We start from the raw sequence: 27,767 nt of genomic DNA, 5'->3' as shown, positions 1-27,767 counted from the left end.
ACTTTCAGAATCACGTATCAAGTAATTCTTGATACTGAGTCAAAGGAAGTATCAATTTTAAATGAATGCTACCTGCATTTGATTACTATCAAATTTCAAAAGCAAACAGTACATTAAAAATCTAAGCAAACAGGGACTTCCCTGGTGGTCCAGTGGTTAAGACTCCACATTTCCACTGCAGGGGGCACGGGTTTGATCCCTGGCCTGGGAACAAAGATCCCACATGCCACGTGGCCAAAAAAAAAAAAAAAAAAAAAAAAATCTAAGCAAATAATCAGCATCCCAGGAAAGTAGATATTGCAGGGGGATGGGAACCAAGAATGGTATGTTATGGTTTTAACTGTGCCACTAGCTAGCTGGACAAATTATTTACTTCCTTGGGTACACTTCTTCACCAATTCAATAAAATGATAATACTGAATTAGATGATTACTAGGGTCCCTTTCAGCTTCATAATTCCATGACAGTTTAAAATTGGTAGAAGTCTACCATCCATCCCTATGTGAAACCAATCATGACACATTTATCTTATACCTTTCTCCTGATTTCACCTTTACTTTGCACCTATGAATAACAAATTTCTGACACAAGTATACTTACTTTCTTCCTAATCTCACTTATAAATATGGTCATATATATAACTCATAGAGAAAAGGTGGCCAGATGCTACCATAAAAACAATTTAATATTCTGTACCATTCTAATAGTATATGAAAAGTTGCTCAACACGGTCAACAGGGAAATGGAAATTAAAACCACAATGTGATACCAGTTAATACTCATTAAGATGGATACAATCAAAAAGACAGACAATAACAATTGTTGGCTAAGATGTAGAGAAACAGAAATCCTCATATTTTGCTGGTGAGAATGTAAAATGGTACAGCCACTTTGCCAAAGTTTGGCATAAATTTACCACATGACTCAGCAATTCTATTTCTAGGTATCTACTCAAGAGAAATGTGTGGACAGAGACTTGTAAGCAAATGTTCATAACAGCATCATTTATAATCGTTCTGGTGGCGCAGTGGTTGAGAGTCCGCCTGCGGATGCAGGGGACATGGGTTTGTGCCCCGATCCGGGAAGATCCCACATGACGCGGAGCGGCTGGGCCCATGAGCCATGGCCGCTGAGCCTGCGCCATGGTCGCTGAGCATGTGCGTCCGGAGCCTGTGCTCCGCAACGGGAGAGGCCACAACAGTGAGAGGCCCCAACAGTGAGAGGCCCACATACGGCAAAAAAAAAAAAAAAAAAAAGTGGAAACAACCCAAATGTCCATCTATTGGTGAATGAATAAATAAAATGTGGCATATCCACACAAAGGAATAATATTAAGCAATAGAAATAAATGAAATACTGATATATATCACAATGAAAGATCCTCAAAAACATTAAGAAAACGTAAGACCACATATTGTACAATTCATTTATATGAAATGTCCAGAAAAGACAAATCTCCATAGGCAGAAAGTAGATTAGTGATTCCCTAGGAGTGGGGACGGGTACAGGGACTGATTATAAATGGGCACAAGGGACCTTTGGGGGATAGAAGTGTTTGAAAACTGTATTGTGGTGATTGTTCCAGAACTTGTAAATTTACTAAAAATCATTGAACAGTACACTTAAAATGGGTGAACGCTGTGGTATATAAATGTTCCTTTAAAACTGCTGTTTTAAAAAATTCTGTGCCATTCTTATACATGGCATCTGAGAGACTGAGAAAGGATGGAACAGTAGAAAGGTAAGTTCAGAAAAAAGGATTAGATAGAAAAGAACTGATGACTGAAAGCAGACGTGAGGAATAAAATAGAAGGTAATAAAGCAACAACAAAATTATGATCTCTTATAAAGCACTTGAGTAAAATTTTCCTTGTCACACATACTTACTGGCAACTGGGACATAATTTTTTCCAAACTTCTCAGTTCCACCCTTGAACTTTCTATTTCTTGCTGACACAAATCCAGTCTCTCATCCTGTGCTGCAATACGAACTTTTAATTCTCGGTTTTCATTCATCAGAGAAAATTTTTCTCTAAGTATTTCGTCTTTATCCTCTAACTCACTCTCTAGCTTAAGAATACTTTGTCTAGATTCAGTTAGTTGTGCTATGACTTCTGAATTTTTCACTGCCATGATCCTTAATGTTTCTTTTCCATTATTTTTTTCTTCTTTTAACTGCCTATGAAGAAAAAAGCATAAAAATGAAAATAAAACATACACTTACTTTCAATAATCATATTTAGTTAATCTCACTTTTTAAATATTTTAAAGCTTAATTCTGAAATAATAATACTTGCTCACATTTACTGAGTGCCTACCTTCTGCATGCTAGGCACTCACAACTTTATGTGGCTACCACTAGTGTTACTCCCTGCTTACGGATGGAGGAAAACAAGGCAAGGAAAGGTTATGAAACTTGCCCAGTGTCTCACAGTAAGTAGTTGAGCAGAATAATCTCACTATCTTGGAGGTATTTCTGCTCCCTTTTAAAAAGTGTATGACAGGAGAGTTAGCTCCAAAATCCTGACACAATATTTTGCAGCATCAAGAAAGTTTTAGATAGTATAAGGAAAAAAATCACAAACTATTTATTAGCCACAACTCTAAAAGATAAAATCTAATTAACCATTAACAGATTACTATGCAGCGCTTTTAAATATATATGTATATACCTATAAAAACACGTCAAACATTAGAACAATCTACTGTTTAGAACTGTTATTGTATTTCATCAGTTCCCTTTTTCACATTTTTAACATCTCTGAAATGAGGTTAGACTAGGTAATGCTTCATGATTTGAAGAATACATATTTTACTAGCTAATGTGGTCACACTACAAGGACACTACATCTGTGTTAATTTTTCTAAATATATTCAAAGCAAATATGCTGATCATATTACTCTATATTTACAAGTATATTAACATCAACACATGTTTTATTCATTTAAAATCCTAAATTTACAAGTAGAAAACAACTTCAGTCATGGATCCCTACCTTTCTACATTATTTAAGGCCATAATTACAGAATTCAAAATATTCTATTTTTAAATGTTTCAGTTTTTTCTCTATTTCCACACAAAAATCCTTTTTTTACAATAGGATACTGTACCTTAATTTCTCTTTCAGAATTTCAAGTTCACTTTTATATAGACCACACTTTTCCTGTAGCCTTTTTTTTTCTTTTTCACAGTTAATTAGATTTTTCTCTAATATTGCTTCTTCAGCTTGAACCTAAAACAATAATTTGTTTTAAGTGGATGCACTAATGTGGTCATAAGTTTTAGGTATTTCAAATTAAAATGTAGTGATTTTGGAAATAAGCAGGAGAGTGGAGTAAGTACTCCACAAGTTTAAGTCCCCAGCCTTGTAGTGAAAGGAGCAAAGTGAACTTCCAGCAACAAAGAACAGGGAGGGGGGAATGCTACCACCTGTCCAGAAATGGTTAAGAGCCTACAAGAAAGGAACAACAGCATGATTACCTGAAGGCAGAATTGTTCTGCTCTTATGTAGACAAGGCAAGCAACTCATGTAGAGATGCTGCATCAAGTTACTAAAGACTAACTTTAGTGTAAATGTTCCAGAGGAGTAATTTTTGAAATTTTAGCCACAGAATACTCCCGAGGAAATCACAGCCCCAAATTTAAAACAGATAAAAGTCAAGCATCCAGGTCTGAGCAGTGGGAATGGAGGACTGGACAGATCTGCCCCACTTCCTTTGTTATATCTATCTAAATATAGGGCTCTGCTGAGCAATTTGAAATTGATAATCCTAAGAAGTATGAAAAAATCATCTCTTACATATTCCTCTCTTTCCTCTATAAAGTCCTCCCTCTCTAGGAGGATATTCCCCCTACTAAGTATTCTACCTCCCACTCCAGATTACCTTATTAAAAATCCCTTCTACAATATTTCTTTCCCACAGGGACCTTTTCCAAGGCTTTCAAAACAGTGATCTTATTAATTCACACTTAAGATGTCAGTATCTAATGGGATCTTAAATTTTTCTTATTTTTAATATTTCTTCTATCCTTCTACCTTTCTTCAAACAGAATTTGTAAATATTAATTAAGGATATAAAGAATTTATCTTAATGTCCAACATGTGGCCTCCCTCCAAACAGGTTTATTATCATGTGGTATTACTTGAAGATATTCAATGAATGTAATTAAGCCATTATATTACTATGTAGAACCTATTCAAGGAACCTTCCCTCTGAGAGGCAGAAGTGAGCCTCTCTCAGGGTGTTATGTCTAAGGAGACCAATTAAAGGCTACATAATCTACTCTGCCTTCATTTTCACTGAGGTGATGGGAACAAATTTCCTGCTTTTACTTCTATAGCTCCAAACTGCTCACTCACCCCATCTTTCTCTACATTTTGTTCCTTGTCTCCACTCTTTTCCTTCTCTAGATAAGAAAGTTTCCGCTCATTATAAGAAGATGGTAAATATTATACTTAACTAATAATGATAAATTCTTTATTTCAATGATTTTATTATGAATGAGATCATAAAATTACTCCCCACTTTAACCATAAATAAAGATATTCTATTTATGTCTATATTTTCAGAATGTGGAGGGTAATATAACACACTGAGTTTGCACAACTGCCTCTTACCTTTTCCAGTTTTTCAGCCACCTTTTCTTTATAATGTTGGAAAGCTTTACTTAGCTCTTCAGCATGATATAGTGCTTCATTCCTTTGTCGTTCAGCTCTAAAATTTAACGAGATAATTAATAAAAGTAAAGAATGCTCTGTACTTGTGTATTTAAGTTCCAAAATAACCTATATTTAATTATAAGGAATAACTAGAGAGAAGCAGATTTTTTGGTGTTAAAAAAGAGTATAAGGCTTGGGCCTCCCTGGTGGCGCAGTGGTTGAGAGTCCGCCTGCCGATGCAGGGGATACGGGTTCGTGCCCCGGTCTGGGAGGATCCCATATGCCGCGGAGCGGCTGGGCCCGTGAGCCATGGCCGCTGGGCCTGCGCATCCGGAGCCTGTGCTCCGCAACGGGAGAGGCCACAACAGTGAGAGGCCCGCATACCGCAAAAAGAAAAAAAAAAAAAAAGAGTATAAGGCTTAAAATGGCAAAATGAAAAATGAAGACTAGACTACAATAATTTCCTCACTATGATATCTATATGAAAAATAAAAGAGAACATGAAATACTTATAAACTTTGAAACATACAGACATTCTTATGTGTTGGCAATTTTTTCTCTGTCTGGTAAAGACAGATTAGGGAAGTTGCCTGAGGCTATATGATAAATTTTCAAAGATCAGGTATTACAGAATCAATCTACTGTCTAATATATTAAAAATACTCAGTAGGGCTTCCCTGGTGGCGCAGTGGTTGAGAGTCCGCCTGCCGATGCAGGGGACACGGGTTCGTGCCCCGGTCCGGGAAGATCCCACATGCCGTGGAGCGGTTAGGCCCGTGAGCCATGGCCACTGAGCCTGCGCATCCGGAGCCTGTGCTCCACAACGGGAGGGGCCACAACAGTGAGAGGCCCGCGTACCGCAAAAAAAAAAAAAAAAAAAAAAAAAAGAACTCAGTAAATCCTGTGATCCTTGAAAAGGCCAAGTAAATTTTCAAAAAAGATATAAAATCTGAACAAAAAAATCCAACCACTACCAAGCACTGTCTAATCCCAATCATTCTGTCTCACCTCTTGGTTCATCCTGACCTTTCTTCATACCTCTCACAGTGAATTGAGACTACTAGGCTGGAACTTGGTCAATTTCAAATCCACATCTAAAATTTTTTGTATATTTAAACTTATTTTCATCACATTATTTTGAAGTTAGTGACACTTCTCTTATCCAAGGTAAGTTCCTTTATCTATACTCTGGATCTTAGTTCTTCCCTTTCAGGACTCTTCTGTATTTTCAGTCTCTTCTCTATTGGCTTACAAATTCAAGTGAAAGTATCTCTTACTTCCTGAATATATGGGGTTCTTAAATTTGGACAGCAACTGTGGATATCAGAGATGTCTGTCTGGTTCCAAGTTTCAAATAAAAAAGAGTTTAAACAATAAGGGATTTATTTGAAAATCTACGAGAATATACTCCATTCCTTAGTTGGCATAGCTAGAATTCAGAGAGCAAAGGATACCTGTATTTTTCACTTAAATGGTCCATACTTTTGACCAGATTTAATAGCTTTATTTATTTATTTATTTATATTTTTTGGCTACGTTGGGTCTTTGTTGCTGTGCACAGGCTTTCTCTAGATGCAGCGAGCGGGGGCTACTCCTCGTTGCGGTGCACGGGCTTCTCATTGCAGTGGCTTGTCTTGTTGCAGAGCACGGGCTCTAGGCGCACAGTAGTTGTGGCACGTGGGCTCAGTAGTTGTGGCTTACAGGCTCTAGAGTGCAGGCTCAGTAGTTGTGGCTCATGGGCTTAGTTGCTCCACAGCATGTGGGATCTTCCCGGACCAGGGCTCAAACCCGTGTCCCCTGCATTGGCAGGCGGATCTTAACCACCCCGCCACCAGGGAAGTCCCACCACCAATATTTATAAAAAGGTCATAATATTTTCAGCCACACAGCAAAGAACCGATAAATATATACATGTACTCCCAACCCAACTTTTGTGAATCTTAACTCTTTGCTATTTTTGTTTTGTGTAGCCTTTTTATTTTAAGCAAACAAAACATTATAGACATTACAGAGTTGAGGTCCCTGTTCACCTCCAAATCCCATTCCCCTGACTTCTTCCACAGAGGTAACCCTAGTGTGACTTTGTTTTATTATCATCATACATTTTGTACATTCACATGTTGACCAAAAAATCCACAAACAATACATCATAGTTCATCTATTGTAAGAGGCACACTGTTTTTCACATTTTTAACATCTCTAAAATTATTATGTATTTTACGATTGATGGTATACCATAGTTTCATGATATTTTTTCTTAGTGATTACTAAAATAACGGTACACCTTAAAATCTGTGGAATCTTACATTCAATGAAATATCGTAATCTTTTTCTATATACTTTATATGAAGGGCACCACAATGTATACATCCTTCTACAGACTACTTTTGTTCATTATCATTCAAGACATATCTATGTTCACCCATGTGACTATAGTTCACTTTTAAAAATCTAATATATACTGTTCTACTGTATAAAAATAGTATAATTTATTCATCCATTTTTTTAGTTGATAGACATTGAAGTTGCTTCCAGCTAACACAATGTTGCAATGAACACCTTGGTGCATAGTTCCTTGGCAATATGTGTGAGAGTTTCTTTAAGATAAATAATTAGGAACTGAATTGCTAGATATTTTCCAAAAGGTATTTCAAAGTTGAAGGTACTATGGTACACCTTCAATTTATTAAATCCTTAAAAAAAAAAAAGTAGTACAGCAGCTGCACCAATTTACTCTCCCAACCAGAAATGTGTATGAGTTTATTATACCACACCTTCACCCACACTTAGAGAAGTAGTATAGAATAATAATAAAATAGTAACCTATCTAAGCCTCCCAACGACCCATGATAAAGTAAGTGCCACAAACAAGGAACTGAGAGGTTAAGTAACTTGCCCAAGATCTCATGGGTTACTGGGAATGCAACCTGTTTCCATAATCTTTCTAACTAACCACTTTGCACTACTACTTCTGTCATGGTATTCAATTCATTGGGCCCTAGAGCCACAGTGTTTGGGTTCAAATTCTACCTCTACCACTTTCTAAATGGGTGACCTTAACTTCTCTCTAATTCAGTTTCTTCATCTATAAAATGAGGATATTACCAAACTCTTATGATTGTGTGAGGAGTAGATAAGTTATATACCTAAAGCACTTAGAAAAGTGTTTACACATAATAAATGCTCAGTGAGTTACTACAATATCATCAAATTTAAAACTTTTGCCAATCTAACAGTGTGACATGTTTGTAGATTTACAACCTTACTGTAGTTTTAATTTACATTTTTGATGACAGTGAGGTTAAGCAACTTTCATGTCTCATTGGATATTTGAGTTTCCTGTCCTTTACCTCTACAGATTCTTTGTCTTTTATTACTGGATATCTCCCCCCAACCCTGCCTTTTCTTATTGATTTGTGAGAGTTCTTTACAAATTCTGGATATTAATCTTTGTGAATTATATTACTTGCAAATATTTCCCCAACCATTAGTCTTGTCTTTTTCACTTCTTAATTGATGAGTTTTATAAACAGAAGGTTTTTATTTTAATGGACTTAAAATTTAGCAATCTTTTCCTGTAATATTCATGCTTTTTTGCTCTCATTTTAAAACATTCTTCCCTACCATGAGACAACACATAAACTATTCTCATATAAAGCATTCTTCCCTACCATGAGACAACACAGAAACTATTCTCATATATTTTCTCTAAAAGTTTTACTTTTCACAATTGGGTCTTTAATCCATCTGGAATTTTTTTTTAATTCAGGTATAGTATGAGGCAGGAATCTAATTTAATTTTTTAATCAATAATCAATTCTCCCAGAATCACTTTTTGAAGTTTTTTTTTTTTTTAATATTTATTTATTTATTTAGGCTGCGCCGGGTCTTAGTTGCAGCATGTGGGATCTTCGTTGCTGCATGTGGGACCTTTTAGTTGCGGCATGCAGACTTCTTAGTTGCAGCATGCACTCTTAGTTGTGGCATGGCAACTCCTTAGTTGCAGCATGCATGCAGGATCTAGTTCCCCGACCAGGGATCGAATCTGGGCCCCCTGCACTGGGAGAGCAGAGTCTTACCCACTGGACCCCCAGGGAAGTCCTCCTGAAGTTTTTGTTTTTAAAATTAAGTCAGTATACCCTTAATGTGGATTCACCACTTTTTGATATTTTGCCACCATTGCTTTATGTCTCTCACTTGAGAGATTTTTTTGCACTGAACTACATATCCTAGAGTAACTAGTAATATAACCACAAGTTAGTAATATAACCACAAGTAACTATCAAATTTAAGAAATCTAAAATTGATACAATATTACTGTCTAATATACAATTCATATATAAATTTTATTGATTATTCCAATAATTTCTTTATGGAATTTTCCTTCTTCTGATCCAGGGTCACTTACTGCTTTTAGTTATCATGTCTCTTTAGTTTCCTTAATCTGGAACATCTTCTCAGCTTTTCTCAGTCTTTCATGACAGTGACATTTTTGAAGAATAAACAGTTGTTTTACAGAAGACCAACCTGAGCTTGTCTGATGTTTCCTCATGATTAGTTTCAGGCTATTCATTCTCAAGAGGCATACCACATAAATGGTGTTGTACCCTTCTCACTATATCACATATGAAACACATGATGTCAGTTTGTCCAGCACCTTAATTATTGATTCTTCCATCCTTTGCCCTGATTTGTAATGCCACCTGTTACATCATGAAGATTCCACTGTATGCATGTTTGCTTAAGAGTCTCAGTTCTGTACCACTGATCTTTTTGTTTATTCCTATACCAATATCACATTGACTTAATTAGTATAACTTTAGAAGTCTTGTTATCTATAGACATGTTCTCTACCTTGGTCTACAGCTTCAAAAGTACCTTGTTTGTTCTTGGACATTGGTTCTTCCACATGATTTTTAGGGTCAGTTCATTAAGTTCTACCAAAAATTTTGTTGGGATATTGATTGGAATTGTACTGAATGTATAAACTATTTTGGGAAAAACTGACACCTTTACGTTAGGTTCCCTTCCAGAAAAATGGTATACACCTCATTAGTTACATCTTCTCTTAAGGCTTTCAAAGAAGCTTTATTATTTTCTCCATTGTATTAAGTATGTCTTTTTAGTCTGATATTTTGACATCTGGGGCATTACTGACCCTAGGAAGACTGGCCCGCCCAGGGCTAGCCAATTCTCAGAGATTAATAAACTTTGCACATGGGAGTGCACCTTTCATACACAAACTAAGCAATCCAGAGCCCACTCCCCATTCCTCTATCTGGCTCTTACACACCGGGCTAATATTCTCCTGTCCTAATCACCCCAGGACCAGGTACTAGACCACTCAGGACAGTCTTACACTTCTGTCCACTGAGAATATTCATACTAGCCAATCCGAAGGCTGAATACCCTACCTCAACCGTTTCTTCCTACAGAAACCACAGTAAAACCTCTTGTTCATATTTTCTTCCCAACTCCCTCTGCCTTCTGAACAACGCTGATACTTCCCCTCTACATGACATGTCATGTCTCCTATTTCTAGTAATCTGTGAGTATAAAAACTTCTTCATCTATGACAGCCACTTCCATGTCTATCTTGCCATACCTGATTACAACAAATCCTGAGTACATTTTTAAACCTCCATTAAGACTGTACCTATCTTCTGTAGATTTTTTCAGATTTAACTTATAGTTATTTTGATTTTTTATTGAGTGAAGTGCTCACATCTTAAGCGAATGAATTTGTACATATGTATGTACCCACATAACTACTATCCAGATCAAATATAGAACATTTCTAGCACCCAAAAGGCTCCCTTGTGCACCCTCCCAGTCAATACTCTTCACCTAAAAAGGTAAACACTATTTGGACTTTTAACACCATATATTAATTTTGCTTATTCTTGATTTCTTAAGGAAATACACAGTATTCTTTTGCATCTGGCTTCCTTTGCTTAACATCTGTAGTATCTGTCCCTGTTGTTAAAGAACTATAGTTGCTCTTTTTCACTGATGCATATATTTCAGAATATGAATGAATATATTTATTAATTCTGTTGTTGATGAACACTTAGCAATTATTAATAAAGCTACTTTGAGCATCCTTGCACATGTCTTTTGATAGATACAGGTCTTCATTTCTGTTGGAGTGGATGCTGGATCATAGGGTGACTTAATGTTTAGATTTAGTAGATACTGACAAATAGTTTTCCAAAGTGGTTCTACCAATTTATACTCCTACTATAAATATATTTGAATTCCAGTTGCTCTACAAATTCAAAACTTGATACTGTGAGTCTTTTTCATTTTAGCCACCATGTGCCATAATGGAACTGTTCCTTTCGTCATCATCATTTTGATTATTTAATTTTTTTGTGGGGAAATTTCTAATGATTGATTCAATACCTTTAACGGCTAAACAACTATTAAGGTTTTCAATTTATTTATTTAAAACATTCATTTATTTAACTATTTATTTGGCGGCACCGGGTCTTAGTTGTGGCACGTGGGATCTTTATTGCCACATGTGGAATCTTTAGTTGCAGCACGCGGGGGTCTTTAGTTGTGGCATGTGGGATCTTTAGTTGGGGCATGAGAACTCTTAGTTGCGGCATGTGGTATCTAGTTCCCTGACCAGGGATCAAACCCGGGCCCCCTGCATTGGGAGTGCAGAGTCTTAGCCACTGGACTACCAGGGAGCGCAGAGTCTTAGCCACTGGACCACCAGGGAAATCCCCAAGGTTTTCAATTTATGCTTAAGTTAGTTTTGTTAAACTTAACTTTGTTGGGAAATCATTTATTTAGTCTAAGTTTTCAAATGTATTATCCTAAAATGGTTCATAGTACTTGGTCTTATTTCTTAAATCATAGCTAAATCTGTAACTTAGGAGTTCCTTTTCAATTCCAATATTGGTTTTTATGCCTTTTCTCTTAGATTAATCTTGTCTGATGCCCATTACCTTGGTCACTGTGAAAAGAACCAGATTTAGGTTTTGGGGATTCTCTATTGTTTCTCTGTCTTCTATTTCACCCTTATCTTTATTATTTAATTAATTCTATTTTTCTTTTTTTCTTTTCTTTTTTTTTTTGCAGTACGCGGGCCTCTCACTGTTGTGGCCTCTCCCGTTGCGGAGCACAGGCTCTGGATGCACAGGCTCGGCGGCCATGGCTCACGGGCCTAGCCGCTCTGCGGCATGAGGGATCTTCCCAGACCGGGGCATGAATCCGCATCCCTTGCATCAGCAGGCGGACTCTCAACCACTGCGCCACCAGGGAAGCCCCTATTTTTCTTTTGATCAAGCTCTTTCTTTTATGTCCTTTTCCTGACTACATAAATTGAATGTTTTAGCTCATTCACATACTAATTTTATTATTTTTAAAAATAAATTTATTTTTATTTATTTATCTTTGGCTGCGTTGGGTCTCTGCTGCTGTGTGCAGGTTTTCTCTAGTTGCGGCAAGTGGGCTTCTCATTGTGGTGGCTTCTCTTGCTGCAGAGTACAGGCTCTAGGTGTGCGGGCTTCAGTAGTTGTGGCACGTGGGCTCGGTAGTTGTGGCTTGTGGGCTCTAGAGTGCAGGCTCAGTAGTTGTGGCACACAGGCTTAGCTGCTCCGTGGTATGTGGGATTTTCCCGGACCAGGGCTTGAACCCAGGTCCCCTGCATTGGCAGGCGGATTCTTAACCACTGTGTCACCAGGGAAGTCCCTCACATACTAATTTTAATACATGCACAGGAGACTAAAAATTTTCTTCTGAGAATATCTTTGGCTGCAGCCCACAAGCTGCAATATTTTTTATATCACTCAGTTCTAAGTCTTCTAATTTTCATAATTTCTTCAACGGTCCAAGAGTAGCAAGAAGGTTGATTTTAAATTTTCAAACATATATGATTTGGGGGTGGGGGGGCGGGGTTGTTATATATAACTTAATTATACTGTGGTCTGAGAAGGTGATATGTATGACACAAATATTTTTATCTTTCTTAAAATTCATGCTTTCTGGCAGAGTGAGGTAACAAATTATAAATGTTCTACAAGTGCCTGAAAGGATGTGAATTCTCAAATTGTTGGCTACAGGCTTCCATACATACAGCCATTAGATCAAGATTATTAATCACTCAACTCTTCAGTTTCTTACTTTTTTGTTGCTTAATCTCACAATTCTAGTAAATGTATAAAAGTGTTCCCTGTATGATTACAGATTTGTTCATTGAAATTTTGTTTTCTTTAAGTATTTTGGGACTAAATTATTAGATAAATAGAAGTTTAGAATCTTTATAGCTTCCTGCTTAAGTGTTACCTAAACATTATATATATGAGTTCTTTTTAACTCTAGTAATGCTTGTTGCACTTAGAACTATTCTGTGTGATATTAATATAGCTATACCTACTTTGTTTTGGTGACTATTTGCCTGAAACATTTCTTTTCATCCCTTTGAGTTCATCTTTTCTGTGTCCTTATGTGTTTTTTTTTGTTTTTTTTTTTTACAATATTGTGTTTAATTTCTGCTGTACAGCAAAGTGACTCAGTTATACATATATATATTTTTTCATATTCTTTACCATTATGGTTTATTACAGAATATTGAATATAGTTCCCTGTCCTACACGTTAGGACTTTGTTGTTTATCCTGTCTCCTTATGTTTTAAGTATGTCTCTTAAAAACAGCATAAAGCTCAACAACCTCCGCCTTTATACTGGCTTTTTAATCCATTATGATTAATCATCACCCAAAGAAAAGTCTTTGCAAAGGTTTTGATCTTTCATTTTCAGAATGCCTATCTTCATTCTAGTTCTTCAAAAAGCTCCAGGAGTCTTCATGTCACATCTCTACCTAAAAATCTCAATTGCCTATTTATCCTCTCCAGGTTAAAACACAAATCTTTTGGCATAAAACACAAAGCCATTTAGTCTGGACCAAGCCTGTCTTTTTCCTCAAATCCTACCACACCTGTCCATTTATAAGTATACAAAACTCCTAGTGTTCTTCAGAAATGATGTTCTTTTATACTTCTATGACTTTGCACACGCTGTCCAGAACGTGTCCATCCCTACTTATTCACCTTATGACAGCGTAGTCAATACCCTACCCTAAAAATCATCTCTTGTATAAGTTCTACAGAGAGAACTAGTCACTCTTTCTCTGTACTTTTTTTTAGCTACATTGTAAGGCTTGTCTTCATGTATTATTATCTTGTTATTTTAAATTATCATGTATAAAAAGCTCATCTGAGTAAGTAAAGTCTGAATTTCAGAATATTTAATCACACAGTTTACCTTTACAATAGCTACATTTGTTAGTGTTGATTATTTACAAAGCACCTTGCATTTCTTTTTTCATTTGTTCCTCACATCAAGACAATATCATCTTGACTTAATAGATGAACAAACTGAGGTTCAAGAAGGTTAAATAGTTTCCCCAAGGTAACGAAGTCACTTAGAGGTAAAAACTGGCTGTTTGACTCCAAAACCTAAACATTTCCACTAAGTAATATTGCCTACCAAATATATACTGTAACCTAAACTATACTAACCAAATACTGCTGAGAAAATGTTCTTCCAAACTCATTTTAATGAAAAAATGACATAGATGGGTTTTGAGCAGTTTTTAGACGTTTAAATGCACACACAAACAAATATTTATCTATGTATGACAACTTTTCAAAACACACTTTCTTCATAACATTATTTATATCATAGAATAAATTTTTAAAATGTATTTTTGTTGCCAGAGAAGATAAAAATGCAAATTATGATTTTACCCTGTGTAAAAGCTGCTATAATTACATTATTATATTGTAAAATCTCATTAAACTAAAAACTTTTTCATCTTTATTAGTTTAAAAGTTAACATTCAAAGTTAACGGTTATATGGTCAAAGCTAACTAGAAAACTTTATCTTAAGACATGGTTTATACAAAATAGATATTTTTGCATTACTTATGTATTCCTAAAGGGAGACCCAACCACACTTTCTCATGAATTTTATTTAATTTCAGAAATAAGTATCATTTCATTGATAATCATTATCGGGCTTTAAGGAATTAATCCCAATTCAAAATGCCAATACCATAAAGTCCACACGTGAAATTTTTTTTTTTTTTTTTTTTTTTGCGGTACACAGGCCTCTCACTGTTGTGGCCTCTCCCGTTGCGGAGCACAGGCTCTGGACCCGCAGGCTCAGCGGCCATGGCTCATGGGCCCAACCGCTCCGCGTCATGTGGGATCTTCCCGGACCGGGGCACGAACCCGTGTCCCCTGCATCGGCAGGCGGACTCTCAACCACTGCGCCACGAGGGAAGCCCCACACGTGAAATTTTTAATCAAAAATTTAAAAAAGTTAACGGACAAAAAAGAATATTAAATTTTCTACTGCCAAATTTCTGAACTTTTTCACTTCACACACTAAGTAGAATTTTAAACAGGTACTATATTCTTTGTTTCTCCCCTACAAAAACAATTATTTGCTTTAAAAACACATACCTTTTTCCTTGTTTACTTTGTTCAAGTAAGTCTACCTTCAGCTTTATATATTCCTCTTGGGACTTCTGCAAACGCTGTTCCTTTTCAGTCACCATTTTCTGACTCTGCTCTAATTTATCTTCTGCCTCTCTATAAAATAAAGATACTTTTAAAGGCTGTTTAAGAGATTATTTCAGGTAAGCAAGAAATAGTTCAACATCAGGAATTCTATTAGTTTAAATCACTGAGTTAAGAGAAACAAATATTTAACAACAGAAAGAGAAAAGGCATATTCATCACTTGTGAACTATTAGTTTTCATAAGGAATAAAAGGATACTTCTATCAGATGATAAATATATCTGAAATAAAAGATTGTATCCTATTTAATGATTAGATACTAGAAGTATTAGATATATTTCAGAGACTAGATAAGTATGACTGTTATCACCACTATATCCAGTGATTTTTCTGACAGTTGCAAAAAGCTAAAAATGAAAAAGTAGTAAGTATAAATTTTGGAAAAGAAAGACAAAATTCTTTTTTTTGCTGATAATATCATTAGCTACCTGGAAAATCCCAGGAGAATCAAAATAAAAATTAGAATTAATTAAAGGTATGACAAATAGTCCAATTACAAAATAATTATAGTATTATACAAAAAGCAGTAGCCTTCCTATATACTATCAATGAACAGAACAAGAACAAATTCACAACAACCAAAAATATAAAATACCTAATGTATGTATTACAAAGAAAATTACGAAATTCTGATGGTCATGAGAGATGACTTTAGTGTGCATCAGAATCATCTGCAGGACTTGTTAAAACACAGATTGCTGGGTCCCACCTCCCAGAGTTTGTGACTCCATAAGTCTGAGACAGGAACTGAGATCTGCATTTCTTACAAGTTCCCAGATGATGCTCATACTGCTGGTCCCAGAACTACTCTTTTGAGAATCACTAAAATGGAACAATATGCTATTTAGTATGCATATATTTCTCATTTTACTCATAGCAGAAGAGGAAGATAAATTATAAAGTGTCTGATTCCTTGTATTCTATTTCTTGAACTCCCATCGAAGTACAAGTACTGAGTACATATTACTATGTAGGGCAACAAGCGAACAAGTTCATATTAATGGAAACACATAAATAAACATCTCAGCTTAGATTTAGTCTTTTTTAGCCCCTATATACTGCATGTATCCTGCAGCCAAGAGGAGTTATGATGGACTGAAAACAGAATCAACAAGTTCTAACTAAGACAGTCTATACACCAATATGGATTTATTGGGGTGGGAGACAAATTTTAACAAGATACGTCAAAAAGTAAAAGTAGAAAATAAATATTTTAAAGCTGTAAGTTTTACCTCAAAACTTTATCTTGGGCTGAAACTTCTGCTTCCAAATTTATAATCTGTTCTTCTAAGATTGGTACAATGGCTGCCTGTTGTTGAGCAGATTCAAGCATAGAAACCTAAAACAAAAAACCTTTAGAGTACTTTCTTCACAAAATAAATTAATCGACTTTGTCCTTAGTTGCTTTTACCATCTGACAGAGGTTCAGTAGAACTCCCCAGTCATTGTTCATTGTTTATGAAGCTCATCTTATCTATCAATTTATATGGGCATGTCATCATCACAAGCCAGTCTCAGCATGTAAGCTCCTGCCATTACCCTCAACTTAACATCCCAAGATAACTGGTTAGTTATTTGGGGGAAAAAAGAGAACCTCTACAGACTAATTTAAAGATAAATTTATCTAAAAAGATAAATTTCACATACATTAGAAAATGAAATTTCAAAGACCAAATCATTTTAAATCACATAAAAATACTTACTGAACCTTGTTATTATTTAAAAGCTAATTTTAGAATACATACTTACTAGAGAAAACCTAGAAAATACAGAAAAGCGTAGTAATCCCACAACTTGGAATATGAAGAGTGTAGGACTGTAGAAATCCACAACCTAAATGGTGTCTGGAAAAGAATACCAGTAAGAGAACTAATTATCCCCCCAAAAAAAGGAAGCATGAGATAATAGTACAGGGCAGGGATGAGGTCGAAGATAGGTAACTTGGGATATAGTTCTAACTCTGTTGATAAGTCCCTCCTTTTCCTACTCTCAGAACACCAAGAGTCACATGATGGCCTACCAAGAAGAGATAGAAAGTTATTATCATTATCTGGAGAATTGAACAGGAAAGGTTTGAGACTCTTGAGACATTACATGGAATGATGAGCAGGGATGAGGAAGAGTTAAAAACAGAGATTAATAAGGAACAGTCAGCTTCTAGCTTCCTACCCCACCTCATTTGGGGCCACCTCACAGGTAAGAAATCAAAGGATTCTTTGCTGGAGAAACTCAAGACCTCCAAAGAAAAAGACCTCACATATGGATGTTGGATGGGGGAAGGGAGATATCTCCCTACAAAAGAGCCATCTTCTCAACCATCACCAACAAATGAAGCCCAATGGACAACAAACTTCACCTTTGCACAGAGAGCTTCCAAAGAGCATTTAAGTGCTTTCTCTTAAATACAAATAGCCAAGACACCAATATCTGAAAGCTTCTATCACAAAAGTCAGAGGTCAAAACAAAAGAAAAAAGCAACTGGCAGTAGCCAGGCAAACATATACACACACACAAACACACAGAATCATTAAATCTTCAGAGAGCTATGAGAAGATACTGCATCAGGATGTTATTAAATACAAAACAATCAGAGAACATGAAAAAGCTCCAGAAAATGAAAAATTATGAAAGCTAAAAATAAAAGATTCAATAGGATGACAATGTTAAGGAAATCACAGAAAAAGTATCACAGGAAGACAAAGAGATGGAAAATACCAGGAAAAAACTTGAAAGATTTAGAGTACCAATCCAGGTTAGGAAAGATAGAAGAAAGAAAACAGAGTGAAGAAAATTATCAAAGATTACATAAGAAAAAATTCAGGGACCAAAGGACATAAGATTTCAGCCTAAAAGGGTCTTCATGTACCCACCACAATAAATAACAGACGTCTATTCCTAAAAACATAAGTGGAAAAACAAATGAAAAAATATATTATATTTTCCACTAGGAAAAGTAATTCACAATGGCATCAGACGCTTCAGAGACAAACTGGAGGATAGAAGACAAGAAAGCAATGTCCTAAACATTCTGAGGTAAAATAATTTTCAACCTAGAATTCAATCAAGTGTGGGGGAGAACTTAAGACATTTCAGACAGACAAGGAAGGTACTAGAAACATGCTCCAACTAAAGAAAGAGTAAACCAAGAAAAATGACATGGGATCAAGGAAACAATAGACCCAACCTAGAAGAACATCAAAGAGAAGTCCCAGGAGAGTAGCTGGGCAGCAGGTCTGAAGGGCAATAAGCTCAGAGAGAACAAGATGCCAGTCTCCAGAAGTGTAACTACTGTACAGACACTGCTAAAAGGTAAATTATGAATATGTTGATCGGTACAATGGGGAATTTCAACAAAAGGTTTCCAACAGTGGCACATATGCAAAATCAAAGCTGAGACCTGCCCTGGAAAAGGCAGCCTCCCTAAAAAATATTTTATCAGGCAATTTAGAAAATGCTGAGATGGGAAGTAAAACACAAATATCTGTCTTACTGCCTAGAATAAACACTGGTGTATTTACATGCTCAAAGAAAGGAACAAAATGCTAATAGTTCAGTAATTATTAGCAAAACTCTTTTAATATCTCTTAGACTTTAAATAATTAAGCCTCTATGACTTTAAAAAGAACCTATAGTTGATTAAAAAATTAAAATACAATTAATAAACAGAAAAGGTAAACAGACACATCAAAAGAAATCTAAATGACAAACACACTGAAAAGGTAAACTTCATAAGAAATCAAGAAAAACAAAATAATTTTCCCTCAAAGATATTTAATACAGATATGTTTAAAAAAATAATACTGAATGTAGACAGAGTGCAATAAATGCCTGAAAAAATTACTTCCCTGTGATTTGACCATTCTGGAAATCTAACCTAGAAATAATCCCAAACACCAAAAAAGTTTTATGTTCACTGCAGCATTTTTTCTCCTTAGGCTCAACAGTACTTTGTTTTGTTCAAAAAGTACAAAATAAAGACCTCCCATAACTCTACTACTTAAAACAATACATCTAAAAAGTAAATAGTGAAAGTTTCACTATGACCCTCCAATCGTTTCCAAAGTTATCAACAATATTGTGGAGCAGTCCTACTGTCCTTATATTGATATATGTCATATGTATATCTATATACATACACACACATAGACACGTGCTCGTTTTATAAAAAACAAAACAGATTATTGTGTGTGCATGTATGTGTATGTGTTTTGCTCTGTAATGTTTTTCTACCACTAAATATTTTAGGTAAGTTTTTGAGAGTTGACTGTGCAGATACCATTCTAAGTGCCTCTACATATATCATTTAAACCTTACAAAGTTCTATAAAAGTCAAACAACTTTGCATTTTCCTTAAAAAAAAAAAAGCTTGGTAGCAATCCATTATATGGATATATCATAATTTACTTTACCATGTCTCTGTTATTGGACATTTTGGTTTCTTCTAATTTTTTGTATACCAATCATACAGAAAAATATAGGAAACCACTTAAACAGGGGAGTTATTAATTAAATTATGGTATACTCACATAAGGAAACATAATACTACCATAAAAAATGATTGTTGGGGACTTCCCTGGTGGTCCAGTGGTAAAGAATCCGCCTTCCAATGCAGGGGACACGGGTTCGATTCCTGGCTGGGGAACTAAGATCCCACATGCCGCAGGGCAACTAAGCCCGTGCGCCACAACTATTGAGCTCGTGCGCTTCAACAAGAGAGCCCACGTACCACAAACTACAGAGCCCACGCACCCTGGAGCCCTGCATGCCATAACCAGAGAGAAGCCCGAGCGCCACAACTAAACAGAAACCCAAGCAGACTGTGTACCGTAACAAAAAGATCCTGCATGCCTCAACAAAGGTCCTGTGTGCCACAACTAAGACCTGATGCAGCCAAAAAAAATAAGGAAAATAAATAAATAAATAAATAAAATATTTTAAAAAAGAAGTCATATTAAAAATGATTGTTGGTAAAGCTACGTAAATGCATCCAAAACTGCTTAAACTATGTAAGAAGTATAAAACAATTCCAGGAAAAAAAAACTATGCAAACATGTAATATTTAACTATGTAATAAACCAATAAAAGCAGTTTCTAGATGGTGGAAACTGAGTTATCTTTCTCCCTCTTCTTTTTTCTATTTTTGAAGTTTTCAGCAATGAGAATGTATTATTTTAAAAAGGAAGATAAGCTATATATTTCCTTTGTACATGAAGTAAAACCACACGAATTGATAATCTTAAGATTTTAAGAAGTTCTGAATTATCTAAATGCATAGGCTACAAGTCCCCCTAAATAATTTTCAGATATTAAATTCACATAAATTTGATTCTATAACATGTTGATACTATATCATAATAAAAATTATTATACATAACACATTAAGGCAATACAAGGAATATTTTTCCAATTATTAATCTTAAAATGATTACAATTATTTTCTGTTGACATAGTCACCACTTCAAGAAACATACTTTTGCTCTTGACTGTGTCAATTCAAAGTGGACAGATTCTATTTTAGTCATTAAAGAATGATTCTGTGAGACCAAACAAGCATTCTGTTGCGTAAGTTTATTAAGTTTCTCTCGAAGACTTTTGATTTCCTGATCCACAGGGGTAGAAGATGAAAAAGACATCTGAAAAATGAAAAAGAACAATTTATTTTGAATTGTTTCATTAAGCATTACATGTAATTAATGGAAATGAACAATTATCAATAAAATGACTAAGTAGCTCAGAAAAATGGGTTAAGATACTCAGTCAGTGTTGGTGAGGATATGAGACAATCAGCACTCTCTCCTCCACTGCTGGTGAACATGTACATAAATAAGTTCAGCCTGGAAAACAGTGGTACACTTTGGAAAAGTTCTTGGTATTATCCAGTAAAGCTGAACATGCTGAGACTCAACAATATTACTCCTGGGTATAAATCTGATAGAAACTTTTACACTTTTGCACCTGAAGATTAAAGACATAAAAATGATAAGAAATGAAATGCCCACAAACAACAAAATGGATAAATTATTATTTAACCATTTGTATATTTCTATTATACTCTTTTGAATATATATTTTACAATAAGTTATTTTAATTTTCATGGGAGTTGAGGTTTTCACAACATGATTTAATTTTATTTTTTTGAATAATATATCTATGCAATTCAGAGTCAGAATTATATATATATTTTTTTTTTATTTTTTTATTTTTATTTTTTTCCGTACGCGGGCCTCTCACTGTTGTGGCCTCTCCCGTTGCGGAGCACAGGCTCCGGACGCGCAGGCTCAGCGGCCATGGCTCACGGGCCCAGCCGCTTCGCGGCACGTGGGATCCTCCCGGACCGGGGCAAAAACCCTCGTCCCCTGCATCGGCAGGAGGACTCTCAACCACTGCGCCACCAGGGAAGCCCATTATAGATTTTTAAAAAGTACATACAGAAGTATCATTCCCATCTTTAGTAGATAGGTAACCATTTTTACAAGTTTCTTGTTTATAAATTTTTGTATAACATCAATCAGCAAAAAATAGGAAACTCCTTATATAGGAGAGTCATTAATTAAGTTAGGATCTTAAACCTAGTCTTCTAGTGTTTCCATACGCATATACAAGCAATACAAATTACCCACCCCGCCCCCAATAGCTCCTAATACAAAACCAGAGGAGTATGTATGTTCTTCTGCACCTTGCATTTTTCACTTGAACAACATATCCTGGCAATCTCTCCACAATCAATTCAGTGAGAAACTCCTATTCTTTTTTTTTTTTAACCCCCTTAGCTGCAGTTTCTATTGCATGCTTATTCAACCAACTAAACAAATGAGATACTTCTAGTCTTCTGTTATGACAAACAATTGTTTTGTACTTATGCAGGTACTTTTCCAGAAATGGGATTTCCAAGTTAAGTGTAAACGCATTTGTGGTTTTGGTAAATATTACCAAATGCCTCTCCACTGAGGTTGTATCGCTTTGCATTTCTACCAGCAATGTATGAGAATGCCTATTTTCCCCTAATATCACCAACAAAATAGTGTCAAATATCTGGATGTTTAATAATCTGGTAGTGAATTTCTCTTATTATGACTGAGATTGAACATCTTTTTATTTGTTTTAATTTCCTTTTCCATTCATGTCTTTTGCCCATATTTCCATTGGGTTGATAATTTTTCCTTATTTCTAGGAGCTTTTTACATATCAAAGAGATTAGTCCTTTATCTTTAATAGGCATTACCAATATTTTTCCCCCTCTGGTTTGTCATGTAACTTGTGATTCTGCTTAGGGTAAAACACAATGATTTCAATGATGGCATATATATAATAAAAACAATCAGCAATTTGAATTAGGGTAGAGATCAAATTTCCCAAAATTACATAATCTTTGTAGACATGGAATTTGAATTCATTTTCTAAAATGTAGGCTCAGATAGCTTCATCAAGCAGCTTTCTTACAAAAAGAAAATCTCTCAACTGCTGGCTTTCTGAAGTGGGAAGAGGAAATTTTTATCAAGAAAGAGTATGATGTACATATGCAACCATATGTATATATGCATGCTGCCAATGGGGTAATAAAAAATAGGAGGAAGAGGGTGGAAAAAGAGATAAAAGGGTTGAGTAAGGAAGAGGAGTATACATAGGGAGATAGATAATACGGCCAAATAAAAAAGAGGAAGAGAGAGTGAGTTCAAGACCAGGAAAGATGTCTAAAATCATCCACAAAATTTAGAGATAATGAATGGAGCACCTGATCCAGGCTAAACAGTAAGTACACTTTAACCACTTAATAAGCCATGATTATCTATTACATACATGGTACAGTACTAAAATCAAGGGGGTTACAATTTACTTGAGAAAACAAGATATTTAATTGCAAAAAGGTAACAAATATAGAAGTTTTAAAATAGAGTAATACACCAAAATAACTGCTCTCTGGTTAGGACAGAACAAGAACCATTTTAAAATTAAAGAGTCTGAAGTACTAAAAACTATGGAAAACATGAATAAGGTATTTGAAGAAAAAACTCAAAGAAAAAGTATTTTAAGTAGACAATTCTAAAACTAAAACTACTTTTAAGTAGGCAGGTCTAAAAATAATAACCTTATCTCTTGGCTTTTTTTGAAAATCAGTACCACTATTGGGCATTTTACAAACTTTTTTATAAGGTGAGTAATTCAAAAGTCCAAGCTGGCTAGGCTGAGAAAGATCTTCCAGAACGAGCCTTTCAGACCTTGAGAGATTAGAGGCATAATCAGAATTTTCACGTGGACTAACACTAGAAAAAAAAGAAAAAATATATTTTAGTTCTTAGGTACTTTAAGTATTCACTCTAAATTTCTATACATTAAATAAGAAAACAGAAAGAATAGCACCTGAAATGTTGCTGAAAATCAGATTCCAGAAATGAACTTAAGGCATTTCAACTAAATTTTTAAATAAACCATAATTAGTTTTAAACTAGCAATCTATGTTCCTGGAGCCTCTATGCTAGGATTACTTAAGATTCAAAAAACAGTCATAATAATAAAAGATTAATTAAGCCTACACATTTATTTTATTTTATTTTTATTTTTATTTTTTTGCAGTACGTGGGCCTCTCACTGTTGTGGCCTCTCCCGTGGCGGAGCACAGGTTCCGGATGCGCAGGCTCAGCGGCCATGGCTCACGGGCCTAGCCGCTCCGCGGCATGTGGGATCTTCCCGGATCGGGGCACGAACCCGCATCCCCTGCATCGGCAGGCGGACTCTCAACCACTGCGCCACCAGGGAAGCCCATACACATATATTTTATACTCTGAGTCCTAATATATTATTTAAATTTTATTTATTTATTTATTTATTTATATTTTGGGCTGTGTTGGGTCTTCGTTGCTGCGCACGGGCTTTCTCTAGTTGTGGTGAGCGGGGGCTACTCTTTGTTGCAGTGCGCGGGCTTCTCATTGCGGTGGCTTCTCTTGTTGCGGAGCACAGGCTCTAGGCGGGCGGGCTTCAGTAGTTGTGGCACGCAGGCTCAGTAGTTGTGGCTCGTTGGCTCTAGAGCGCAGGCTCAACATTTGTGGCACATGGGCTTAGTTACTCCACGGCATGTGGGATCTTCCTGGACCAGGGCCTGAACCCGTGTCTCCTGCATTGGCAGGCGAAGTCTTAACCACTGTGCCACCAGGGGCTGAGTCCTAATATATTAAAGGTCTTAATACATAAATGCTTCTCTAATAGTTCTTTTTCCTAAACTGAAAGTTATACTCAAATTATTATTTTTTTAATTATAGAACATTATTCTCTACTCTGGACACATCAGAAACACATCATATAATAATGATATTCACACATTTTACATTCATAAGTTAAAGTGCTACTCAGAATTGTACACGTAATTTTACTCACTCACCTAGATAACTCTTCCCCTAAACTATGCAAACTCCATTCTGTTATCTTCAGCTCATGTCTTAAGGAAGCAACATTTGCCAGCAAACTTTCTTCTTCATTGTCTTTATTATAGTAGTCTGAGGAACGAGACTCCATTTCCTAAAAAAAGAAATGAATTTCTTATACCTTGCCTGAAAGAATCTGTGGTGTCAGTCAAACTACTCTCACACTAATAAAATTTAACTCATTATTTTTCTATTTCAAATGTTGTGAAATCTTTCATGGTTAATTTAAAACAAAGCAAAATGAAACAAAACACCTAGCAACAATGAATTTCTCAGCATGTTAAGCTATAATGGAAAGTTCAACAGAATTTCAGTGAATCAATTTTTCATTATAGCCAGGGACTAGTTATTAAAGTTCCCCTTTTCTAAGCATCTTTAATCTTCTAACAGTTGCGTAAACTAAGTGTTTTTATTCCATGTTAAAGATGAAGAAACTAAGAATGAGACAAATAACTTGCACAAGGTCACACAAACTGTAAATGGTGGAACCAATATTTGAACCTAGGTCATCGGGATCCAAAGATCTTTTAATTATGTCACACTGTAGTTTTCTTAATTATTACAGATTTTCAATATGAAGTGTTCAAACTTACATAATCATGTTACAGCTGTGAACATCTGACAAAACTGGTATCATTACAGTCATGCATATTTTCTTTTTTTTCTTTTTTTTTTTTTTTTGCCTGCGTTGGGTCTTTCTTGCTGCATGGGCTTTCTCTAGTTGCGGCAAGCGGGGGCTACTCTTCATTGTGGTGCACGGGCTTCTCATTGCAGTGGCTTCTCTTGTTGCAGAGCATGGGCTCTAGGCGTGCGGGCTTTAGTAGTTGTGGCACATGGGCTCAGTAGTTGTGGCTCACGGGCTCAGTAGTTGTGGAGCACAGGCTCAGTAGCTGTGGCACACGGGCTTAGCTGCTCCGTGGCATGTGGGATCTTCCCGGACCAGGGCTCGAACCCGTGTCCCCTGCATTGGCAGGTGGATTCTTAACCACTGCACCACCAGGGAAGGCCTCATATTTTCTTAAAGGTAATTTATTACCACAGAAAGCTTATCCCCTTCTCCCATTCGCCATGGTTATAAAATTTGAAACCACACACTCACATTCACATCACAACCACAGAGATCAAAATGACATTAAGCAGGTTAACTCACAGAAATATATGAAGAAAAGCTTTTGTTTCTTCAACTGATGGGTATCTCAAGGGTTGTGAAATTCTCTACTAAGTAGCTTTGCACATAAAAAATCATGATAAAATACCGCATTTTACTGTTAATATACATAATTATCATGAATTAATATAATAATACAATTAAGATGAAGGCTTTATAATCTCTACTACTCCTATATATCTTCTTGCATAATCTTAAAATTACATTCCTCTTTCAGATCCTATTTACCTTTGTCATTGTAGCATCTCTTTCATCACCCTTCTAGAATTCTGACCACATTTCAAGCTCCAAAAGGTTAGGAGTTCTGTGTATTATATTCAGGACTATAAAGCACTTAGTGAAACTCAATATTTTCAGTGAATAAATGATGATTACTAAACTGCCCTTCCTTCCCCTCATCTAGCTAAAATAATATGACAAATTCATTCCACACTCAAAATTTCTCAGATGTAGGGAGGAAGATTAAAAAGAAAACTCTCACCTTATTGGAAGAAACTGGCAGGAAATTAAATGAGATGCTATGGAATCTTAGTAGAGAAAATGTTTCTATCCTCTTTCCTCTTTTGTTTCCACAAATTTGCTTCTGCTTAAATGAGAAGACTCTCCCAAACACAAGTCAATGGTTCAGGTCTCCATTCTGCTTTCTTTTCAACATCTCTAGTTCCCTACAGGATGGTGAAAGAAAAAAGGGTTAGGAAAATTTAGGCAAATTCTAAAATGCCATTCGACATCGTTTCGACTAAATCAGGTTTATGTCCAACATCTTCTGTATATTTTCATGTAAGAATTCTCTAACCCTTCTGAAGTATCAATGAAAACGTTTGCTATGCAAACATATTTTCATTTTCCTAGTAGGCCATTTATTATCTTTAAAAAAGATTCCTGGGACTTCCCCGGCAGTCCAGCGATTAAGACTGCGCTTCCACTGCAGAGGGCGCAGGATGGATACCTGTCAGCGATACCCGCCTGCCATGCGGTGCGGCCATTTTTTTAAAAAATAAATAAATTAAATAAATAAAGATTCCTCCTCCCTTCAACTGACAGTAGTTATGAAGTCTAGTTTCATTGACTGTACATACGTGGAAAAGCACATCATGCTACCGACAGGCCCTGCCTTCTTTTGGCCCTAGTAACAATGCTTTTGTAGGTATACACACGCACACCCATCACACCGAAAAACAAGTGTTCATTATACTCCCTGTATGTAAAAAGATGGGCTATAGTCGAAAAGTATTCCTCATTTTGGAAGGAGGTCATGGCTTTACATAGTATTGTCTTGTACCAAGAACGCTCAATTTGACAGAATTGGCCCTTCGTTCATCTGGAAGAAGTGGAGGAAAACATGACAGCTTCCTTTCCGATTTTTCGTCAACTAAAATACAACCCTGCAGAGCAGCGTGCGCAGCGAGGGCGAGGACCAGACGAAACGCATCCGAGCGTACCGACAGGGAAAGGAACAAAACTCCTTCAGGTAGGCGGGTTTCCACCCTCCAGGGGCAGTCGCTCACCACCCAAGTCATAGTTGTGAGAGAGACCCACCGACGACGGCGCACGCCGCGCTCTCCGCTGCGTTCGGAAACTTCGGACCCTCTCCCGGACCTCAAGCGTGGAAACCCAGACACACCACGCGGGAAACTAGCGAACCCCACCTGCTCCGAGTTCGAACCGCCGCGGGATCCGTTGGGGACGCCCCGCCCCCCCGCGAAGACTCTACGTGAAGCGACGCCGGACGCGCGGGGCCTTTTGGGGATTGTGGTCTGCGAGCGCGCCCGAGCCTGCCCACCCTGAACTACATTTCCCACAATTACCGCCAAGACGCCCATTGGTGTGAGGGATGCCATGGGAAGCTGCGGCCGTCTGGGTGTCGAGCGGCCGCGCTCACGCGGGGCCTGAGGGAGCCAAGACCCGGGAGGGTGTGGAAA

General features: G+C 36.4%; 1 protein-coding gene across 5 annotated transcripts in view; it reads right to left on the bottom strand.

Moving 5' to 3' along the window:
* CCDC18 (coiled-coil domain containing 18) overlaps positions 1–27,767 on the bottom strand; it is a 134,485-nt gene that overhangs the window by 106,030 nt on the left and 688 nt on the right. For 2 of the 5 annotated variants that reach the window (XM_082612783.1, XM_082612784.1), the window contains exons 1-10: positions 27,385–27,639; positions 26,327–26,510; positions 24,635–24,771; positions 23,348–23,522; positions 20,733–20,894; positions 16,494–16,600; positions 15,144–15,272; positions 4,620–4,716; positions 3,112–3,233; positions 1,888–2,179 (exon numbers count right to left, since the gene is read on the bottom strand). In XM_082612783.1, the coding sequence (XP_082468909.1) occupies positions 1,888–2,179; positions 3,112–3,233; positions 4,620–4,716; positions 15,144–15,272; positions 16,494–16,600; positions 20,733–20,894; positions 23,348–23,522; positions 24,635–24,768 (1,218 nt within the window). In that variant the 5' untranslated portion in view covers positions 24,769–24,771; positions 26,327–26,510; positions 27,385–27,639. The other 3 variants (XM_082612781.1, XM_082612782.1, XM_082612785.1) reach the window with 3 other exon arrangements.

Source organism: Mesoplodon mirus, assembly GCF_964341445.2.
Source record: "Mesoplodon mirus genome assembly, chromosome: 3".
In the NCBI taxonomy this organism is placed as follows: Eukaryota; Metazoa; Chordata; class Mammalia; order Artiodactyla; family Ziphiidae; genus Mesoplodon; species Mesoplodon mirus.
This window is presented reverse-complemented; position numbering and strand designations above follow the sequence as displayed.